The 22223-nt window shown below is 50.8% G+C and overlaps 7 protein-coding genes across 7 annotated transcripts; 4 read left to right on the top strand and 3 right to left on the bottom strand.

Annotated features, from left to right (window-relative positions):
* Positions 1 to 2841: 2841 nt before the first annotated feature.
* Positions 2842 to 4863, top strand: N7443_001352 (stress-regulated transcription factor RPN4; the record flags this gene model as incomplete). Its single annotated transcript, XM_056881408.1, has 1 exon — positions 2842 to 4863. One exon carries the CDS (start codon positions 2842 to 2844, stop codon positions 4861 to 4863), a length of 2022 nt encoding a protein of 673 aa, XP_056746646.1.
* Positions 4864 to 7232: 2369 nt separating this feature from the next.
* On the bottom strand, positions 7233 to 8351 carry N7443_001351 (ankyrin repeat domain-containing protein; the record flags this gene model as incomplete). The annotated part of the gene is made up of 1 exon (XM_056881407.1): positions 7233 to 8351. One exon carries the CDS (start codon positions 8349 to 8351, stop codon positions 7233 to 7235), a length of 1119 nt encoding a protein of 372 aa, XP_056746645.1.
* Positions 8352 to 8883: 532 nt separating this feature from the next.
* Positions 8884 to 10973, bottom strand: N7443_001350 (putative cell wall anchored protein; the record flags this gene model as incomplete). Its single annotated transcript, XM_056881406.1, has 5 exons — positions 8884 to 9429; positions 9468 to 9944; positions 9997 to 10616; positions 10674 to 10772; positions 10823 to 10973. 5 exons carry the CDS (start codon positions 10971 to 10973, stop codon positions 8884 to 8886), a joined length of 1893 nt encoding a protein of 630 aa, XP_056746644.1.
* Positions 10974 to 13367: 2394 nt separating this feature from the next.
* Positions 13368 to 13749, bottom strand: N7443_001349 (histone H4; the record flags this gene model as incomplete). Its single annotated transcript, XM_056881405.1, has 2 exons — positions 13368 to 13669; positions 13740 to 13749. 2 exons carry the CDS (start codon positions 13747 to 13749, stop codon positions 13368 to 13370), a joined length of 312 nt encoding a protein of 103 aa, XP_056746643.1.
* A 716-nt stretch (positions 13750 to 14465) lies between these two features.
* On the top strand, positions 14466 to 15102 carry hhtA (histone H3; the record flags this gene model as incomplete). Its single annotated transcript, XM_056881404.1, has 3 exons — positions 14466 to 14490; positions 14656 to 14763; positions 14825 to 15102. The coding sequence occupies 3 exons, from the start codon at positions 14466 to 14468 to the stop codon at positions 15100 to 15102; spliced, it is 411 nt and encodes a 136-aa protein (XP_056746642.1).
* A 3346-nt stretch (positions 15103 to 18448) lies between these two features.
* N7443_001347 (MFS transporter) lies at positions 18449 to 20333 on the top strand (the record flags this gene model as incomplete). The annotated part of the gene is made up of 2 exons (XM_056881403.1): positions 18449 to 18820; positions 18879 to 20333. 2 exons carry the CDS (start codon positions 18449 to 18451, stop codon positions 20331 to 20333), a joined length of 1827 nt encoding a protein of 608 aa, XP_056746641.1.
* A 634-nt stretch (positions 20334 to 20967) lies between these two features.
* Positions 20968 to 22115, top strand: N7443_001346 (Mpv17/PMP22 family protein; the record flags this gene model as incomplete). The annotated part of the gene is made up of 2 exons (XM_056881402.1): positions 20968 to 21602; positions 21689 to 22115. 2 exons carry the CDS (start codon positions 20968 to 20970, stop codon positions 22113 to 22115), a joined length of 1062 nt encoding a protein of 353 aa, XP_056746640.1.
* Positions 22116 to 22223: the final 108 nt, after the last annotated feature.

The raw sequence follows: 22223 nt of genomic DNA, 5'->3' as shown, positions 1-22223 counted from the left end.
ATTTACCATCTGGGCTGTGTTTCGATCGTGTTTTGACTACGATGGACAGGATACTTGATAGGCAACCACGCTGGCATACCACCCCTTGCTGAGACTCATGTCGATCATGTTCCAGAAAACATTCTTGGAATTCCAAATATGAGTCAACCCTGGAACATGGAACGTGGGTGCATTTCTCAGCAAGAGTCATCCGATGCAATGTTTACTAAAGCAGTAGGACGATGCAGTACTAGCATAGAGTAGCCTAAAGTGGTACATAGTAGATCACCAAGCTAGTACGGGTGGAGCCAGAATACCACGTCTAAGACGGAGTACAGTGAGCCTAGCGTTCACCTGACCACGAATCGTAGAATTATGCGCACCAGGTGTAACACGGAATGTTGAGAGAAAAATTTTCCTCAGCACGGAGTCCATACTTCCGGAGCAGGTCGGGAACTCGGCACTAAAGGCTTCTGGGAAGGCTTCTGGAAGCCCCTAGTGCGACCGTAACTTCCTTAGCGGCGTACCCGGCCTTACGAGCTGTGTGGCTGAGCCCTTCAAACTCTCCCAGCCAATTGTTTGCAAACGAAATCTCTGCTGCATTAGTCCATTCTAATTCTGCTTCTGCAAGTCAGTCTGGCGGGACACACGGCATTCTTGGCTTGAGGTCAGCACTCTAACAGAAAAATTTTCTCTCTGCTGTAGTGCTGCAGGGGCTCGCGTGCCAGATGTGAGCTGACTCTGTATATGCCTAAAGAGGAAGGTCCTCTTCGACATTCCTAATGGGGGCAGTACATCGTAGACTACGTATACATGACCTACGCAGTAGTAGTAGGTATCATAGACCATACAAGGTGGGGGGATGGCCTGAGGGAATCGCCACTTCCCCGGACGCAACCACGTTTTGTTTTTGTTTTTTTTTTTTTAAATCTTTTTAATTTTAACTTTTTTTTTTGTTTTGTTCCAAGAATAACATACTCGGCCGCAGAGGTCTGGAATCCGAACTATTCATTAGTGTGCTCGGGGCTAGGGTCCAGACTGTTGTTCGGCTCGGCACCCCGGGTCTATTTCGGCGTGACCTTGCAGTCAACAGCTAGAACACAGTAGAATCTGATTTTTAGGACCATTCTTCGTCGGCTGATAGCAGCGCATTAGCCGTATTGCAAGTAGTGTGTTTTCCAAATCAGAGCAGGCCATGTCGGACGAGAGGAGTCCTCGGGCCCCGGAAGGCTACCGGGCTACTCACCCATGAGCCGGATCTGGCACGGTAACACAGAACACGCATGCCATGAAAGGCGCTAAGTAGCCTCACCCGTACCCCCCGTATTACTCGGGTCTCGTGTTGTTCAGCACTTACGGTCGGCACTAGTGTTAGTCGCAAATCTGCGAGCCCGGCAGTTAACCGAGCAGGGATACGACGGACTATTTGGTGTACTCTCCGGGAAATACGGCTCTGAGTCAATCTTTGTCAAGTTGTTTCGTGATTTCTAGCTATTTTATTTTATTTTTATTTTTAAATTCCTGTCATTCTGTTTTCATTTTCATTTTCCTAGCCATTCAGGTAGTCTTTCATTCTTTTATCCGCATGTGAAGAAGAGTCATACTTTGAGCCATGTGACCAACCCCGGACGTGGGATCCAGGGTCTCGTAGCCGAAGGTCTCAGGTCTCACCATCGGAGTCGGCCGTAAAAAGGTCACGGGACCCGCTCGCCTGATGTATAGGGTCAGCTGACGAGATCCTCGAAAACTGGAGACTCTAAGCGAGCATGTACTGTGTACCTCGGATACAGTATTCTTATAGTACTGCCCAACGTTTTCAAGACCACCTGCCAAAACCAGCACTTCCCCAGAAGAATGTGGAATGCAAAATGCGGGTGCCCAAGGTGCATCGTGGCGCAGTCGTGGCTAGTACTCGATGTACAGCGTACACTACCGGAACCTCGGTAGGGAGTCCACATTCCGCGTGACTTAAGGTGTGGCACAGCCCTATGGCCTTTTCAGGCTAAAAATGGCCGATCGGAACTAGTTCCCAATTAGGCATTGGGGCATGCAGGAATCTTCCAGTGCAGAGTTTTCTAGGCTAGTGTTTCTAAGCGAAGGAATCTGGGTTCCTGTATGACTCGAGGCAGCACTGTTTTATTCTTATTAATTATTTTTGACATCAACGCGCATTCTGTATCCCACGGCCCATAGCCTATAGCCCAATAGTATAGAATAGAATACAAAGCGGTGGATTAGTGGCTGATCAAACTGAAGCCACGACCCACCTTTGTGAGAGCAAGGGCTGAAAATGGGCGATCATGCGAAAAAGTGGACCCGCGAGCGACCGTCCCCCCGTGTGGTAAGCTTGGGTAATTTTGGGTAATTTTGGGTAATGGGTGACCATGATTAAATACGCTAGCGTACGGTAACAGTGAAATGATCTTGCGGACACGCCGATTGGGCTCAAATGACGTCGAACTAGTCCGCATCGCTCGGGCTTTTATAGGAGCGCCCACCCTCAAAAGCCCTCCACTTCCTTATTTCATATACATCTTTGTCTGATTATTTCATTTATAATCACCTCGCCTTTTAAGACTCATCCAACCTCCGATCGAGTCATCCTTCAGTACCAAACTCTTCCATCCAACCAGACTATTAAAGTTCACCCTCAACCACTCGATTCGTCACGAGCCTCTCGACGTTTCCAGACTCTTCGCAAACCTCGATCCAGACTTGGTCATTCAACCCAAACCACCGGTTGGCACGGCCACAATTGCCTAGGGATTTCTCGGAAACTGAGCCGCTCCTATAAAGACTCGCCTTCCCCCGGTGGCAACATCCTCTTTATCCACTCTCTGACGTCCTAAACGTGATACCATTATGCTTATGTATCCACGTAAGGGTCTCATCACCGATCCATATCATCCAGAAGACATCACCATACAAGACGATCAATATCCGCAGAGCTTTGACGACAACTCTTTGCAGTATCAGTCGTCGTTACAACCGCCTTTCCACTATCAACCCCAGTTCGCCTCTCCGCCTTCATCCGCGCCTTCCTCACCCACCTTCTCCTCTCCAACCTTCTCCATCCCCTATCCCCAGGCGGACACTCAGTCTCTCGGGGCTCCTTCGATGACCCCCGCTTCTTCATACAACCCGTCCTTTGACATCCAGGGCTCCGCCTCACCCTCCCAGCAGTATCTCCCACAATACCAGCAATACTACACGCCCATGTTGGCCCAACAGCCCATCGCCAGCAACCAGAGTTGGGACGGCAACTTGCAGTTGCTGAGCCCGGCTCGCATCCCATTCCCCCAGAAGCCGTCGCCCGGTTCAGCTTCTTCGCGATCTGCTCCTTCGGGTCACCCGGTCTCGCCCAACCTGAACTCTCACCGACGATCGACTAGCAACTCTAAGCCGCTGCCCACACCTTCTCAGACTCCCATCCAGAACTCCTTCTTGGCGGCTCCCTTCCAGAACTACGACCCATCGTACCACGATGGTAGTCGCGCCGAAGCCGAGTCTGCTATGAGAAGGGCCATTTTGGATCAACAGCAGAAGCACCAGACTTCCCCTCAGCAGCAGCAGCAGCAGCAGCAGAGCGAGTACTCTTTGGCTCCCTCGGTTTCGACTATTAGCCACAACTCGCCTGTTACCCCGCAGACCAGCCTGGAGGAGCTTGACGAGTCGAAGATGACCAATGGTGAGAACCGATTTGCCGATGTAGACTGTTGGATGAACGATTACTTACAATCCGACGCAGAATACGCCAACGGCAACAGTGGCATGATTGGTATTCCCAAGCTGAACCGCACCATTTCCGATATCTACCAAGACGAGCTGTATAACCCTAGCATCATGGCGGCTCCTCAAATGAACAAGCCCATGAACCAGAACCTGCTGGCTCCGCGCAATGTCATTGCCGACCGCCTCAATGCCGCTAACCAGGGCCATCTGACTTCTCGCTCGGGATCTCCCTTGGGCAGCATGAAACGCGATCACTCTCCCTTCCGTGCGTCGTCCCCGTTTGCAGGCGACTTGAACGCTCCTCTCCCCCCTCAGATGGCTACCAGCGTCCCTATGTCTCAAAACATGGGAATGTCCTCTGGCAACCCTGGTGACATCAAGACCATGTCCCCCAAGGATGCGGTGTTGGACTTCAACGAGGGTGACGATGCGGCTATGCCTCCTCTTTTCACTCCCGGCCAGGGTGACTTCAACCTGGGTGATGCTCTGGGTCTGCGCCGCGAGAGCTCTGGCTCAATGCGCCTTCCACAGACCATGACATCAATTGAGGCATTCCCGACCCAGTACGCTACAGCCCAGCCTCATTTCGGATACCACCAACAGACTCAGCGCCAGCCGATGATGCAACAATCCGACTTCCCTCCCTCTCTTCCTCACTTCGAATCCAGTGGACAATCGTCTGTGGACATGGCTCCTCAGGCTCATGCCAAGCTGCCTATATCCGAGGGCATCACCCGCCCGAGTAACACCTCCTCGGATGCTGGAACCTACACTTGCACATATCACGGCTGCAGTCTCCGATTCGAGTCTCCCTCCAAGCTTCAGCGACACAAGCGCGAGGCACATCGCCAGACTACCCCCGGTGGCCACTTGATTACTCGCGATACTTCGCTTCGCAACTCCCAGGCTGGACCTCACAAGTGCGAGCGTGTCAACCCATCTACTGGGAAACCGTGCAATTCTATCTTCTCGCGACCTTACGACCTAACTCGCCATGAAGATACGATCCACAACGCGCGCAAGCTTAAGGTTCGATGCCACTTGTGCACCGAGGAGAAGACCTTTAGCCGCAATGATGCCCTTACACGGCATATGCGCGTTGTGCATCCCGAGGTCGATTGGCCTGGCAAGCAGCGTCGTCGCAATCAATGAGCTCCAAAGTGATCACTCTGTGCCTTTACTCTTGTGATATGACGTCACACCACCAATCTCCATCCGGACCCACTTCGGTTCAAATTCCGTGAAGGTTCAGTCTTTTGATTGGTTCCTTTCCACCACCGGATTCCCCACTTTGACGTCAGCGACCCGAACCCCCCATCGATCGTGACGTCGATGATCGGGGATTCATGCCAGATGACGCGGGTCTTAACTCTCTCAACCCCTAACCTGACGTGTGCGTGCCCTTGGCACCCTTTTGATCCATGTTATTTTTCTGGAAAAAAAAATTAAGGGAGGTATCTGCTAGTACCGAGCTGTCTCATACGTTTCTCTCGCTTGCGGCTTTTCATGCCTGTTACGAACCTCATTTTTTATGTATTATTATCATTCCACCCCTGTACGATTTGACGTGATGATGTCTTTTTGCATGCGACTCGCGATCCCTTTTTTTGCATTTGCTCTTGGTGTTGTTTCTGGGCGGCGTTGTATATGGGTTTAGGTGCCTCAAAGTGCACTTGCTTGTATAATACGAATATGGACCAAAAACTGTACATTATGGACGTTGGATAGCTTATACAATTGATGAATACTCGAACCTGAACACTTTCTCAATATTTCCCTCGCGTAGCACGAAGTACAAAGCACAAAGTACACGGTACTTTTACCTTGGACAATTGTAGGGTCCATTATGGAGACCGGGGGACTGGGGACAGTACCCCAGTTTCCAAGCCAACGCGAACCCCTGCCCAAAGAACATCTCATACCTCTTAATCAAGCCCTCAGGTCCTTCCTAAACGTACTTTGAGAATATACCTGAAACGCCCTCCTTACATGAAGCGACCTAAGTACCCCCGGCCCCCGTCCCCTCCCCGTCCCACCTGCAGAGATCGTCCCCCTAGCGCGCCCGCGGCCAGCGGGCAGCAGAACCCAAAAAAAGGACGCCCACTCTCCACCATGTTCCATCCCTCCATCCAATCGATCCCCATAGGGCACCGGGACGCACCTCTACACTGTGTACCTCTGTTACAGTAGCTCTCTCCTGGAACGGGAAGGGATATGTCTATCAAGTGGGGCGTGGCTTACACCCAGCCCCATCGAGCGTTCGTCATCCACTTTTCAGAGTGGACTCTTGTGGAAGGGTTGGATGCCGAATGATGGGGCTCCCTTCGCCGGTGAGATGTATGTAATTTCTGGATTTTGCTCGGTCCTATGAAATCATCTTGAACTCATTTGGACAAGGGATGGGTTGGACAAAATCAGGTCTCGCTCCGCATGGTTTGGGCTTTTCTTGTTTTTGGAAATGCTAAATTTGATCACGGGAGGTAGATCTATAGAACTTGGTTTGTGGGACTTGGGAAGCTGGAATTGAATTTATTTTTTTTGCTGAGTCAGATGCCTTCTGTATTGCACAGAGCTGACAGATCTACTGTACATCAGAATCAGGAGACACAGACATGATACTGTATGGCAGGGAGCGGGTCATTTCGTTTTCGTTCATGGAAAGATCCTATTGGCGGCTAGATGGAGGAAACAAAAGCCGGGGTACGTAGGAGGACAATTTGCAGCCATTGATTGGGCTGGAGAGGTGTCAGTTTTTAGAAGCTATGGTGGAGGTCATACAATAGGGGTCCACTGTGGCTTGAGATCGTCAGTGGGAATCATTTATTGTATTATGTTTTACATGTACACCCGTTATCGATAACAGCTGGTATGCTGTATTTCATAGCTGTGGCGGTGCGATGACTCAGCGAGCCTGCTGGTTTGGGCTTAGAGTATGTGGGGCGTGTAGGTTTACTGTGTTGCGTGGCTGGCATGTGGCTTGAGGTATGTGGGTGGTGGGTTGCATGGTGGTGGGTGGTTTCATAGGTTGAGAAGTTTTGTATCGCCTTGTGTAACTGCTATTTTTAGGGTGTCGTACAAGGTATGGTTTGATCGAATATTGATATACGTGTCCAGGAACCATGTGCTCCGGAGGTGTCGGACAAGTTTGATATCCAAATACGAGATATTACCGGTAAGCCAGGAAGATATTGCAGGTGGGCCTGAACGCCTTTGATCGTGGTCTATCTGACTGCGCTGTTTGGAAAGGGCTGTTTAAAAGGATGCCTAGAATGGGAATGAGGAATCATCCCGAAATACGTTTCGAAGCACTGCCTCAGAAGAGGGTGAGAAAGAATGAGAGCATCGAAAGACTTCAGAACACAGCAAACGATTTACCAATCATCTATACCAATATATTCTCCTTGATTTAACTATCAACACTAATCAAGAAATAACGAAATCCCGCTCCGTATATAAGTAGCTATCAAATGCAAGTCTATAGTCGTCCAACCTCCGGATCCAATACATCAAATCAAAGCAGCCTACCCAGCACCCGGCCTCATCCGGATCGCGAGCGCCTCCCCAGCAAGCCCATGAACACTCCTTCTAACCCCAACACCCCACTCAACAACTCTCTTCATCTCCTCGCTCCCCATGGCAGCCGCGTACTCCGCCGCACTCCCCCAATCCCCCCTCGCCTCAGGGTCCGCTCCATGTTCCAGAAGCCACCGTACCCTCTCCACAGCCTTCGCCATGACCGCATACATAATCGGATGATGCTTCACCAGCACTGAGTCTCCCCTCTGATTCACATCCGCTCCATTAGATACCAGTAATGCCATCACCGGTATCCGACTCACGTCGAACTCTTTACTAGCAACTTCATGTGTACTCGCGCCAGGCGTGCACGCACCAGCAGCATAGTGTAATGGGGTACCATTCTTGATCTCGGCGCCGGCGTCGAGAAGCATCTGCACAGCCTCTACGCTTCCATGTGTAGCGGCTGCTTCGAGCGCGGCGCATGAAGCTGGATCAGAGTCACAGTTCCGATCACCGCTGAATCGCTGCGCGCCGAGATTCGGGTTCGCGCCGTTTTCGAGGAACCAGCGGAGAAGTGCAATGTTGCTGACCACCTTTGGCAGTAGAACGGCTCCGTAGTTCCCCGGTGAATTAGGAGTCCAGCCATGTTGTTGTAGGATCTGGAAGAGCTGGATCTGGAGATTTGCTGGTGCGTCCAGGATGTGCAGTGGTGTTTGGCGGACGAGGCGTGCGCCATGCCCGAGTAGATCCCAGGCAACAGCGGCGTTTCCTGCTCTTAGGGCGAGAGTTAAGCCGTGGTGTAGTAATGCTGGGGAGATGCTCTCTGGTGGGACGACAGATTTCGCTGCGGAGAACGTTCCCTGGCTGCAGGCTGTTTCATAGGCGCCCATCCACTGTGGACTGGATCCGATGAAGCCGATGTCTGTAGGCTTTGTGATGGGGATGCCGTCATATGAGGAGCGGACCATTCCCGACATACGGTTCATCTCTTGCGGTGATGGTCCATTGATGTTGGCTTGGCTTAGTTGCTGCTGTCTGGCAATCATGTTCATCATTTGCTGGGCGCGAGCTTGCTCCATTTCCTGGGCTTGAAGCGCTTCAGGACCCAGGGCGCCGCTCATATCTTTTGGTTTGCGCCTGCGTAGACCAGGTTCTGGATTTGCCGCTGCGCTTGGTGAGATGGTAGCGTCTCTTCGCCCAGCATGACCGGTCAGTCAGGAACAGTGGGGTGATGGGCTCCAGATGAGCCACGGAGCGTAGGCTTGGAGAGTTGGTTTAAAGGTCAGGCCGCCCAGGCTTGAGCCGCACTTTGACGGCCCCTGAAAGGACCGGGCGCCGCGATGCATATGATGACTCATCTCGAAGTCAAGATCCAGGATACTGTTTAGAGTAATTTAGTACATTGGTAGTTTCCCAAGATAAAACATCTTCAATGGGTCCTGTGATATTGCAATACAGTCGTTGGCGGATTTATTTAAGTAGAGTTCCTTGGTACTGTGCGGGTCTCGGGAAGTTACTCGCGAAGTGTGAAGATCTTATACATCGTCAATCATTAAAATCAAGTACTACGCATTAGTTATTCAATCGCTGAGTTGAAATGAAACAAATGCTGCTCCATGCATCACTCAATCAAGCATCAACATCCATCGTCGTTTACTCTTTTTTCTCTTCGGACATTGTCCCAGGCAGCTCCGCAAGCTGAGTATTGATACTCGTGATATGAGACCCGAAGCTCGCACCTGGGCTGCTGACACTGGAGTCCAGTTCATGACTCACGGTCGGAGACTCGGCAGATAACTCAACTTGGCTAGCCCCCGGCAACTCCGTCCTTCGCCTGGGGTTGCGCAATCGTGCCCAGGCAAACCTGTGAGGCACGAACTCTTCCGGAGCTTCGTGAATATCGGTTTCCTCTTCTTGGCCCTCGGTCGATGATGATAACCCTTTCTGCTTTCTCTTCCGGTGAATAACAAGTAACACCAGGCCCGCGATGATGAAAGCAACACCCACGCAGGATCCTACAACCACGCCGGCGATTTGGCCGCCAGTGAGGTGATTGCTACCTGATTCACTGGTCACATTGGTCGCGCTGGTCGTATTTCTCGCGACGGCACTAGGTTGTTTGAAGAAGGTTGCGACTGCTTCGTTACTGAACCCGTCCGACGGTTTTGCCATGCTGGCTGAACCTGTCGATCTTCGAGGCTGTTAGCTTGGACCTAACATATCAATGGTGAAGAAACTTGCCCGCCGCCAATGACATTGTAGATCTGGGAGGGAAGTGTATATTCGCCTGCATCTGGGTCGTATACTTGCCCCCATTGGGTATTGTTTAGGTTAAGTATCGCCACACTTTTCGTTTCCCAGTCACATCCCTTTGTTATGGAATCATATCGAATCCCTCCCACAGTCAACATTTGCGAATTGGCGACGAGGTGACAGGTGTGTCCATAGCGAGGCGAGATTCCTTCGAGCAGTTTGATCCACGTGAATGACGGGATCGTGAGCACATAGGTCTGATCATAGACTTGATCCTTGTCTCGGCCGCCATACATGTATATGCTGTGGCTTGAGTTGTCCGGTGCTGAGGCTACCACCAAACAAAAGTCGGTTCGTGCGGCGGGGACGGAGCCTGTCGTAGCCTGTGTATACCAGGTTCCATTCGAAGCGCCATTGTCAATTGATGCGACATCGAGAAAGTCGACACTGTCAAAGGATACCTTTGCAGATTTAGTAAATAAACCAAGTGCGGACTTGAAGTTCAAAACTCACGTATGTCCCCAAATCCGACAGTTCGCTGTTGCTTGATGGTTTCGTTACTCCACCCATTGATACCAGCACGCCTTCGGAGCCGACATTTGGCACGTAGGCCAGGCCACCCATAGCCCGAGGGTAATTGTCCAGCGAAGATGTGGAGAGATTGGTGGCGATTTGCGATGTGGTATTGAGCACAATCATACCATCAAGATATCTTCGAAAATTCGAAAAATGCGCATAATTGCTGTTTGTTCCATTGTCAATGAAACCATTCAGGTAAAAGGCAAGCCCTTTATCTGGTGCTTGTGTCCAGGCTCCTCCAGCCGGTTTGTCTGGTACCTCCAGGGATACATCGTATTGTTTCCACGCCTCTGTAGAGGACCCATACGACCATAGGGAATATGTTGGAGCGGTTGGCCATTGGAAACCGGGCGCGCTACGGTTGGCCCATGACACAGTACCTCCGTAGAGATAAATATTTGGGTCGTTCTCGGCACCAGCGAATAAGGCACCACGAAGATTGTTTGGGGGGTACGTTCCCGTGCTGACATCGGCCGTTTTATCGAGCGCTGTCACTGAAAGGTTCACTTTCCAATCCCAGGTCTCATTCATCGCGATTGCGATCAAGTACTCATCTGCGTCAGTGTTAATATTGCATATCCATGTTGGTTCAGCTCAAAACAGGCACATACTGTACCCAATGATCGGGTTCGATTTCTGCGCTCCTCCACTGTTCTCTGCAAAGACCTCCAAACCGCCATCGATATAAAGTGCGTCGTTTTTCAAAACGGCTGCGCTTAATTGTCAGTGACTTGCACTTATCAACACTGGTGAGACCGACACTGATGATATACTCGCTGGCAGAATCTGTTGATCGGATCGATGAGAGACGTTGAATTGGTGGAGTCGGTGGAGTTGGAAGTACCAATGACTCCATCGACGAGAGCGAGGACTGCTACAGCAATCAGGATCAACTGCATTGCATCTTCCATCAAAAAGTCTCGAGGCGCGGTCAAAGTAAGAGCAATGCAGATATTAAACTCGGCTCTTGGCCAGCTTCATAAGTTATGGGAGCAATTCTGTCGGCTCCCCACGACTAATGAGGGTCAAGCCTGACTGCAGCTAAGATATTCGGTAAACATTTAGTTGGCCCCCAAATACGTTCGGCTCGCGAGCTGCATCCGGTCCGGGTTAGTCTGGTGTGTAGTCTGCAGTGTGCCCACGAGGGTCCGGCTCGGTCTAGATGTCATTCTTATGTGGAATAGAGTGTGCGGCATTGGTGGAAGATTTCATCCCACCAACTCGGGCAATGGTCTTATGCGGGCGACCGATCCTCGTCGATTGAAGGGCTCGCCTTCCGTCGTTGCCATGCGCTGTCCCAGGGTGAGGGCTACTATCTCAATTTTCGGTCTTGGTAGTCCCTACTCTACCACTAGCCTGGAATCAATGGCTTGGTGTGATCCTCCGGTGTCGCTGTATTGGCCGGTCGGCATTGTGGCTGCTGAGTGCATCCACGTTGTTCGCTGACTTGCGCTAGTCAGTTATTGCAGATTCTCCTTGACCCTGGACATAACTCCGGTTATCTTGGTGGCTTGAGCAGGGGTTATAGCGCTGGTCGCCAAATATTGCAAGCGGAGTCTGGCGTTTGCCGTGTTGGTGTAGCAGTCAAGTCTAGCCCCCATCATTTGGTAAGCTTTGGGGGCTTGTGGTGGTAAATTGACTCGGTATTTGGTACTAATTTCCCGACGAGATTGCGATTTAATCGTAATCTCTGACTATGAGCGTACGGGGTGACTTCACGAAATCCGAGTCTTGCCAAGAGTTGGGAGCGGATCTTGCGGTAGTAAGTGAAACTTGCTCCTCTTGGCAGGCCTATCGAATTGGATCGTTTGGGGTTGGTGTCCTGTAGAGCCGGAATAATGACAAGGTTGATGGCATGCAGATGGTATTTGGACAGTGTGGATCACATAGACTCTAGACACTCTGATGCAGTATCTCGGCCGTCGGGCTGCCACTAGTCGCGCCGCTCAGTGCGGCTGGCATAAGCACAGCATCATCGTTGCGGTGGGTAATCTGGCTGGAAGAAGGGCGCAAATCAGTCCACTTGATGATAGCCTTCGAGTGTTGCTGGTCAGTTCATCACTTCGTTGTCAATGTGAGTGCTGACTGGGTGGTGGATGAAACTTGGTTGTGCCTATAGTGCCAAGAAAAGTTGAACCCTCAGTTGAACCCCTCTTGAGGGTCCAATCAGGATGCCGGTGTTCAACCACATCCCTCAGCAAAACATCAGCGTTTCGATGGTAATCAACTTGAGATTATATACAAGTAGCCATATAGTATTATTCGATCTTTATTTTTGGGGATTCTGCTGGGGTTGCGGTTTGAAGTTTCCATATTCGTTATGTTGTCCCGATGCCAAGCAAAGTTGAACCCCAGTTGAAACCCCGGTCGGGGTTCAACCCAAGTGCTGAGATTCAATAGCTTCCCACAGCATCACTTCAACCATTCCGATGGGACAAAGCAGGCATATAGATACAGATAAATCTTTAATTACACTTCGACCGGGTTTTCGGCAATTTTGACGCATCTGTTCGATTTCCATATGAATGTTGGTGTTCTTCATTATAGTTATATATTCTTTGCTCTATACACCTCTACCACACTATCGACCGCATCAAAATCCAGATATACTGAGTTAACATACTTTTCATTTTTCAACCAAGCAATTATTTTTTGAATTGATTTCAAAAGCAGACCCGGTGATGGTATATTCTATCCCGAAGTTTCTAATACACACAGCGAAAGAAACAAGTCAAGATCAACAGGGTTATGCCGGTATACAGGGTACAGAAGATGTAACTATGCGACACTGGATTTGATATAAGTCTTACAAGGTACACAATACAACAATGCAGAGAAGGAGTGAATGAAAATTAACATTGATTACTAGATGACATTGAATGAATACCACGCAGATATGAATTATAAGTTGGCGATGATTGACCGAGCCTGGTATTGAGAGTGGACCCGGACTCGACGCGCCGGTAAACAACACCGCGTGACAAGACCAGACGGAACACAACAACGCGTGAACAATACAGAAGAACCCATTTAAAGAGGAAGAATTGGTTTGTTTGAATGTTTAGTAATTGTATTGGTATCTGGACCACTTCCTAGAGAAGTTTGGATCCCGCCACGAAGGCGTCAGCCGTATTGTTAAGAGGCCGCTATGATACAGGAATGGCCGACCCATAGGGACGCGAAAATTGGTAGTCGTGTAAAAAAAGCAAACCCAGAGACCCATGACGATTGTAAAAAATCAGAGAACACCCCAACGTCCCATCATACCGTGAAGCCCGGAAAAAAAGTGAACAGACAGACAACGCTTAACCACCGAAACCGTACAGGGTGCGGCCCTGGCGCTTAAGAGCGTAGACAACGTCGAGGGAGGTGACGGTCTTGCGCTTGGCGTGCTCAGTGTAGGTGACGGCGTCACGGATGACACCCTCGAGGAAGGTCTTGAGGACACCGCGGGTCTCCTCGTAGATCATGGCGGAGATACGCTTGACACCACCACGACGAGCGAGACGGCGGATAGCGGGCTTGGTGATACCCTGAATGTTGTCACGCAAGATCTTGCGGTGACGCTTGGCGCCACCCTTGCCGAGACCCTTGCCACCCTTACCACCTGAAGAGAGAAGACGCGTTAGAAAGACGCGTCAAATGAGATGAGACGGAGCGAGACGATGGAAACTTACGTCCAGACATGATGAAGGTTATTAAAAAGTGGTTGGTTTTGGGGAGAGAGAGTGGAGTTGACTTGAAGTCAAAGTTGTCGTAGAGTGATGGTTGGGGGGAAAAGTAGAGAAGGGGAATGGGGCATGGGATATTTGTATGAAAGGACGGATGATACGCGGGGAGTTGGAATCACACGCTAGTGGGTGGATCAACCAATGGGAATGCAGGATCCAAACAGACTGGCGTGATCTGCCGGATGCCCCAGGCCGAGATGCTTGCCTGCAGAGGTCACTCTGATCATGATTCCAGTTGATCCCTAACATACTGATCGAGATCAGAATCCCGATCAGAATGCATTCCTTTTGCCTGGCAAATACCATAGACCCTTCAGATCAGCCTCCCAACCTCCCTAGTAATGGAGATCAAAGGAAGGACCCGATGGCATTCTACAGGTCTGATCCTGGCTTCTGATTGGCCCATGTCGGGCCCCTCGCTTAGATACTTGGGTGGGCCAATCAGAAGGCCAGAACAAAAGACTCAGCAGTGCGCACCTTTTTCGTGATCCGCAAACTGGCTCTGTGATTCGCCGTCCCTATCTGTGTCAGATCACCACCCCTCAGACTCAGTACAAATACCTTCCCCCACCCGCCTCCTTCTTCCCTCCTCCATCCATCGACAACCTTCATCGACCAACTTCACTTTTCATCAAATTTTATTCAGATTCCATCGAATCTTATTCAAATAAGATGGCTCGTACCAAGCAGACTGCCCGTGAGTTCCTCCAACCTCGCTGTCGCTGTCGTCGTCACCGTCGCTTTCCTGAAGATGTAGTGGTTTCCCAAATCGGGTAACCTTCACATCGCTCAGATCACAGTGACGCGTGACGCGCTCCCCCCCCCCCTTTTTCACAACAACATCATACTAACTTCCTCTTAGGTAAGTCCACTGGTGGCAAGGCTCCCCGTAAGCAGCTCGCCTCCAAGGCCGCTCGCAAGGCCGCCCCCTCCACCGGAGGTGTCAAGAAGCCCCACCGCTACAAGCCCGGTATGTCAGCTCATGATTCATACATGTATCACTCAACATGGTTCCTAACAATCTTCATCAGGTACCGTCGCTCTCCGTGAGATCCGTCGCTACCAGAAGTCCACTGAGCTTCTGATCCGCAAGCTCCCCTTCCAGCGTCTGGTCCGTGAGATCGCCCAGGACTTCAAGTCCGACCTCCGCTTCCAGTCCTCTGCCATCGGTGCTCTCCAGGAGTCCGTTGAGGCCTACCTCGTCTCCCTGTTCGAGGACACCAACTTGTGCGCCATCCACGCCAAGCGTGTCACCATCCAGTCCAAGGACATCCAGCTGGCCCGCCGCCTCCGTGGCGAGCGCTCTTAGATGTCTTTCTAAGAGTGGTTGTTTTTCTTGACACTTCCGGGATGGCGATCAGGGGTTTCTGCTTTTTCTCATGACTATCGGCGATTAACATGATGGGTCTGCTTTCAAATATCAAATGGGTTTCGGAACCGGGTTGTTTCTGAATTTGCTTTTTCTCACCGCGTGATCAATGCTACTTGCCATTCCTCGCTGGGGCCCCGGTGAGATGGAAGTCATGGGCATGTACATTTAGTTCTTTTAATGGTGTCTTAGCGAGCACCAGCTCATGACATAGACGCTGAAATGCGATCTTCTATGATTCAACCCACTTCTTTCCTTGTAACTCCTAAACAGTAAACGTGTTGTGATCTGACCGCGTTGCGGTCGCTCAACGGACGTGTCGCGTGAGGTCGACGCGAAGGCATTCAATTGGGGCTACCCTTTCTCTCGCATGTCCCTTGTGGGATTTTCCAGCGGCCATCTCAGCGTCATAATCGCGCTAGTTGTGCCCTTTCTTTGTGTTGTACCTTGTATCTACAGCGAGCACCGAGAAATTGAAGCTATTCAGAGGTAGCGAAGAATCCTCCATATTCACTCCAATTCCACCCTTCCAGCTCTACACAAAGAACAGTAGGCTCTTTTCTGGACTATGATGCTACACAGGCTGTACATGCTTCATTGATCTCCACGTACTGATCAAGATCATTGCCCTCGCGACACCCGTATCGAGGGGTTCATCTCCATGCCTGCACCTCGCTGCCCCCGCGACCGCAACGGGAATGCATGCCCAGGCAACCGTCGTATCACGACCGCTCAATACCTATGCAGACGTCTCCGATGCCAGGATCAATCAAGACGATCAAGCATGCCTGAACGGGGTATCTGCCTCAGGCTCTTGGTCCCTGCAGCTGCAGGGACATAGGCTTTGGGTCTAGGCTCCAGACGTCATCGGCGAACGAGTACAAGGAGCTCGATGTTCTATCTCTGATCTTTTGTGATACAGTGGTCGGAAATGAATAAAAACTAGATAGATCGATTGCAGAGCTCAAGTAGATTATTTTAATATAGCTTCGAAGCGAATAACCCCCCAAATTGATCGAGATCAGTTCATCCTCAGTTCAAACCCTTTCCATGAACACCGCTCACCAAGTGGGGTTACCAGCTTGTGCACCCGCACCAGCCCCGTTGATGGCCTAAATGGCCTGAGGCAGACTTTGACTCGGGCCCTAAAGAAAAATTTGACCAGTGGTGGCTTGAGACTTGAAGGAATTTGCGGCCGGGGCTTTTTTGCCACGCGGCGTCATGGTTCGGTCGGCGACGCCGTAGGGCGGATTCGGGATGGTCCCTGATCTAGGACCCGGGTTTAGGATTAGGGGTAGTTTAGATCGGATTTAGGAGTTTATTTCAAAAGAAGTCTGTGGCCTCAATGTGGAGTCATGCATTTGTAAGACACTTGGGACTTGTGCAAGGAACTATCTTAGGGTCTATCTCAGAGCCAGGAAATGGTGGCGAGATGGATTTGGTGATTCAGAGTGTGGCCTGTTCTGTCTTGTGACTCCTGGGTAGTGGGACGTTGGCTGACTGACTTGGTTTCTTCCAGGTTTTTTGAAAGAGTGCCAGGCGCGTGATCTGGACTCTGAGTCACACGCTGCTTGGGGTTGACTGGGTACGCTTCTAAGGCTCGAAGATTAAAAATATGGTTCGATTTTGGACTTATTGACGCCTTGGAAATCTGGCGCCACTCTAAATTTGGTGTCGGTTCCTCGTACCCTCCTTGGATCCTTAGCCCAGATTTGACTGATTGATCTCACAAGTTTGTAAAGTTAATATTCTGTATACCGAGCCTTGATTGTGCGGGTCATGGTCAGTATAATATTAGAAAGATTAGCTCCTGATACCTTAGATGCCTTTGCCGCTGCGGCCACCTTCAGGCATAAGGTATATATCGAGCCTAAGGGCCTATCGTCGGCTCGAATACATCCCGAGATAAACCCGAACAGCCTGTGGGGTTGTTAGGCAGCAACAGAAAGCCTCCACTACCTAATACGAGATATGCATGAGGAGACTTATAGGGAGATATACCGGTGGAGACTAAGTTATGAAAAACGCTAACATCTTGTGCGCTGACAATGTATATCATGCATTCATTATACTGACATAAGATGGAGGGTGATTGATGACCAGCCATCCGAGAGAAAAAAAAACCCACTGGACGGCGCTAGAAAACAGTGTGTGATTGATAATCTTGCTGCAGTAAGCGGCCCAACCCCGGAGATTAGGAGCTGACCCCAAGTCCGGCAAACCGCACAATGCAACGGTTCGGAGACGGCTGTGGCCCTTGCACAGATCAGGGGAGCCCAGAGCCTACTGTAAGATTGCTCCGTCTTCGCCGTCTCGAGTTGATCGAAGATCAGTATCATTGTGTCAGGCTGGGATACATCCTACTTTCTCTCATACAGGCATTTGAATTCATAGCGAACTCTAGAAATTCAGGTCATTATTTTATCTGACGAGTCGATTCCTTGTGTATTTCGTGCATGTAGAAAGTCAATCTAATCAGGCGATAAGAGTTTCATAGAGCAAAATGCCAAGTCTTGGTTTCAGGATCGTGCCGACCACCCGGGTTGTGCAGCCATTTATGCATATTGTGCATAAAAGTACACTGACTCGTGCATGTCGCGTGGTTGTTTGCGTCATCGTTTGATAATTTTTGTTCTGTGATCAACTTGCCTATGGCAAATAAAACATCATTGCAAGCGAACGCATTTTGCAAAGAATATGTGTTAGAAGGGGTTCTCCGAGGCCCATCATGCTTCATTGTGTAGCGGATAAATAGTACTGAGTATAGTCTCGGGTTCAGGACGGCCCCACTGACCCAGTTTTCGAAAGCTCCAGACTTTTCTCCCCATGGATGGAATAGGGCAACGCTCCGGTTTTTCTTGTTTCTGGGACGCTTATTCGTAAGGATATGCATGATTTATGTATGCCCACTGGTCCTAATACCTATTCTCGGCCTACATCCGCACTTGGTCATCCCAGGTTCATAAGAGAAAAAAAAGCGCCACGAAACTGGGCAATCATCCAGATCGTATATGAAAAGGGGGCAATACCCTGGAACCGAGTTTTGTTGGATCTTCATCTTTATATTCGCCTCCATTATCATAATTACACCCGTTACCTCACCGGCCATCCACTCAGTATCCGAATCCGGCATATTTATTCCCCTCATCGGGTCTCTCCGCAAACAATTGTGAAAGGTCCACATACATAATCCACAGCGTTCTTCGCTCTTTCCTCCACTTTTGACACACCTCTGTCGCATTTTCGATCTCAAGTGTCGACTATACAATACAACCGTTTGCCCGTCATGGCGGCCGACGATCAGGAGTTCCATGCTTCTGAAAAGATCGAGCACACTGCCCCCACCAAGATTCCATACTTCCGTCTGGTCTTTGATCAGGGCGTCGTGACACAGGAAATTATCGACTACCCTTACCCCGGCTCCGGTACAGAAGACGACCCCTATGCTGTGACATGGATTCCCAACGACCCGCGCAACCCCATGAACTTCAGCGAGTTCAAGAAATGGTCCTTTACGATGCTTGTCGCTATTGCGACGCTGGCTGTGGCGCTGGTTTCCTCAGCCTATACTGGAGGTGTTGAAGAGATTATGGCGCAGTTCAGCATTGGAGAGGAACTGGCCACGCTCGGTGTCTCGCTCTTCGTCTTGGGTTTCGCTGTAAGTTTACCTGAGGCGCAGCAATATAGCTTTTAGCAGATTGACTAACATGATCCAGATCGGACCGCTGCTCTGGGCTCCTTTGAGTGAGTTGTTTGGCCGCCAGATCCTCTTCTTCACCACCTACGCCGCCCTTACTGCCTTCAATGCTGGTACCGCTGGTGCCCAGAATTCCTGGACCCTGATCATTCTTCGTTTCTTCGCCGGTTCCTTTGGATCTTCACCTCTCACCAATGCCGGAGGTGTCATCGCTGATATGTTCCACGCTAAGCAGCGAGGTGTTGCGATGAGTGTCTTTGCTGCTGCACCTTTCCTCGGTCCTGTCCTCGGTCCCATCATTGGTGGTTTCCTCGGTATGAACGCCGGCTGGAGATGGGTCATGGGCTTCCTGGCTGCTTTCTCGGGCGCTGTCTGGATTATCGGCACTTTGCTTATTCCGGAGACCTATGCGCCTGTGCTTCTGCGCAAGCGTGCCGAGAGGCTCTCTAAGCTCTCGGGCAAGGTCTACCGCAGCAAAATTGAGATTGACCAAGGTAAGGTTGCACTGAAGGATTCGTTCAAGATTGCGTTGTCTCGCCCGTGGGTTCTCCTGTTCCGCGAGCCCATTGTCTTCCTGTTGTCTTTGTACATGGCTATCGTGTATGGTACCCTCTATATGATGTTTGCCGCTTTCCCGATTGTCTACCAGCAAGGACGCGGCTGGAACCAGGGTGTTGGAGGTTTGGCTTTCCTGGGTATCATGGTCGGCATGCTAGCTGCTGTGATATACAGCCTTTGGGACAACAAGCGGTATATCAAGACTCAGGATAAGCATGGCGGATTCGCACCCCCAGAGGCCCGCCTCCCACCTACAATGATTGCTTCTATCTGCATTCCTGTCGGTCTGTTCTGGTTTGCGTGGACCAACTACCCCTCCATCCATTGGATCGTCAGTATCATTGCCGGTGCGCCGTTCGGATTTGGAATGGTGCTTGTCTTCCTCGGTATCATGAACTATCTCATCGACGCCTACACCATCTTCGCTGCCTCCGTTCTGGCCGCCAATTCTGTTCTGCGTTCCCTCTTCGGTGCCGCTTTCCCATTGTTCACCACCTACATGTTTAACAATCTGGGTATCCACTGGGCCTCCTCAATCCCCGCCTTCCTCGCTCTCGCCTGCGTGCCCTTCCCTTTCCTGTTCTACAAGTACGGTAACGCGATCCGTCAGCGCTGCAAGTTCGCCGCTCAGTCAGAGGCATTCATGCGCAAGATCCAGGAACAGGCCAAGGCCGGTCCCGAGGAGGAGGAGAAAGAGGAAGTCAAGTTCGATCGCACCGAGGCCCCTGTGCCAGAGGAATCGCTGTCGAGCGAGTCCGACTCCCATGTTGACGCTCTGCCGACTGAACGCATCCGCAGCCGTGCTTATTCGACTGCTTCTGCTTGCACTGCCGCAAGCACATTGCATCGTGCCCCCACCTACGAAGGCAACCCGTACGATGTTGATAGAGTCAACACTCGCGAGTCCTTCAAATAATTTATATCCCCGCCGCAGTACACGCGCCTTCGATAATATTAGTGCTTATTTCCTCACCACATACCCAAAAAACTACCCCTCGCAGCTTTGTTTTCTTTTCTTTTCTTTTTTTTTTGCATCGTGCGGTGCACCACTGCCCGCTCGCGTTTTGTTGATATTTATACCCTGCTCTCCCCGTGGGGATGATTTTATGTATTTACGGGCCTCATTGCATATAGATCTGGAGTCATCATTGGTTATGGCTCGAATAATGGAAATACTTGGATACAATTTATACTAGTAGATGACTCTGCGAAGCGGAGTTATACATAGTCGAATCACGGCACTCGCCTTGTCCGATTGCCGATATGCCGAGCTCCTTATGCGCTTCCTGTCCCCGATTGATTTTTAATCGGGCCTTAGTCACAAATCGGTCGTGACTGTTCTATACTCTCTTTCACTTTACCAGTTGTACCCCTTAGCAAACGACTCGTTTCGGAGACACAGTCCGGTTGTCGCTGTTTTCGTGCTTATCGCCACGATCGGAACAGATCCCCGATAACTCGGCCATTTTCGGTTGTGTTTGTTCTTTATTCTTTGTCGGCGCCACGACGATAGACGATAGACTATAGATGCGCCTATCTGGGTCTTGGATATGAGCCTCTTCCAGAAGGGACTCGGCGCCCAGGCGACTGCGTTTGCGACCAGACCGCGACCGATCACCCCTGGAGTCCGATCTCCGCTGCGGCGAGTGCGACAGCCACGGCACAATTCCTCGCACTCCAAACCCGAGCCACCCACAGAGGGGGAGATCATTGAGGGTGGATTACTGGTGAACAAGAATGCGCCTGCGAAATCGTCCCAGTCCACTTCTCCTTCCTCGTCCCCGTCACAATCGCCCTCAGCTACACCCTCGGCCCAACCTGTGAACACTGCTGCTGGTGCTGCTGGTGCAGCGACCTCACCTGCTGCAGCGACTGCTGTTACGAAGAGGGGATTGCGCGATGTTATCAGTGCGGGCCCGCTGGGACGGTTTGGGAGGTGGTACTCCCGCGTGCAGGAGCGTAAGCCTTATACAACGCAGTTGTACAGTTCGGTTATCATTTATCTATGCGGAGACTTGAGCGCACAGCTTTTCTTCCCCTCGGAGGCACCCCCACCGGCGAAGGGTGAGCAAGATGAGTCCAAGGACGAGGATGACAAGGAGGAGCGGCGTGGTGGATATGATCCATGGCGAACGGTACGACACTTAATTGTTGGAACGGGGTCTAGTATCCCGTCATATAACTGGTGAGTCAACCTTGAGGAGATCCAGTCTTGAAGCAGTCCATACCATAGCTATATTCGATGCAAAATGACTAACTTGAGACACTTAGGTTCATGTTCCTCCACAATCATTTCAACTACTCGTCCAAAATTCTCTCGGTCTTGACCAAGGTCATCGTGCAGCAGATATGCTTCACGCCGGTGTTTAACACATACTTCTTCAGCATGCATTCCCTTCTAGCCGGCGCATCTCTAGAGGAAACCTGGGAGCGCCTGAAGAAGGCTCTCCCCGTCAGTGTCACCAACAGCGTCAAGCTCTGGCCGGCCGTGACGGCTTTCAGCTTCATGTATGTGCCGGCGCAGTTCCGCAATGTATTCTCCGGAGTTATTGCAGTCGGTTGGCAGACCTACTTGAGTTGGTTGAACCAAAAGGCGGCCCGTGAGGTTCTTGCGGCTGAACTTGCGGCCGAGGAGGGTGCGTCTGTTGTATCGAGGCCAATGACTGGGGGTATGATTGCTGCAGCGGGCACTGCATGAGTTATAGAATTGTGATTTGATTCGGGCATTCTTGTATAGATTCTTTGTCTTGACACTAGCGGCGTTGGGTTGGGGCTGTTATTTCTCTCAAAGCGATGCACTTTGGCA

This window comes from Penicillium atrosanguineum, assembly GCF_028827265.1.
Source record: "Penicillium atrosanguineum strain IBT 20685 chromosome Unknown utg000001l_segment0_segment0, whole genome shotgun sequence".
NCBI classification, from domain to species: Eukaryota; Fungi; Ascomycota; class Eurotiomycetes; order Eurotiales; family Aspergillaceae; genus Penicillium; species Penicillium atrosanguineum.
This window is presented reverse-complemented; position numbering and strand designations above follow the sequence as displayed.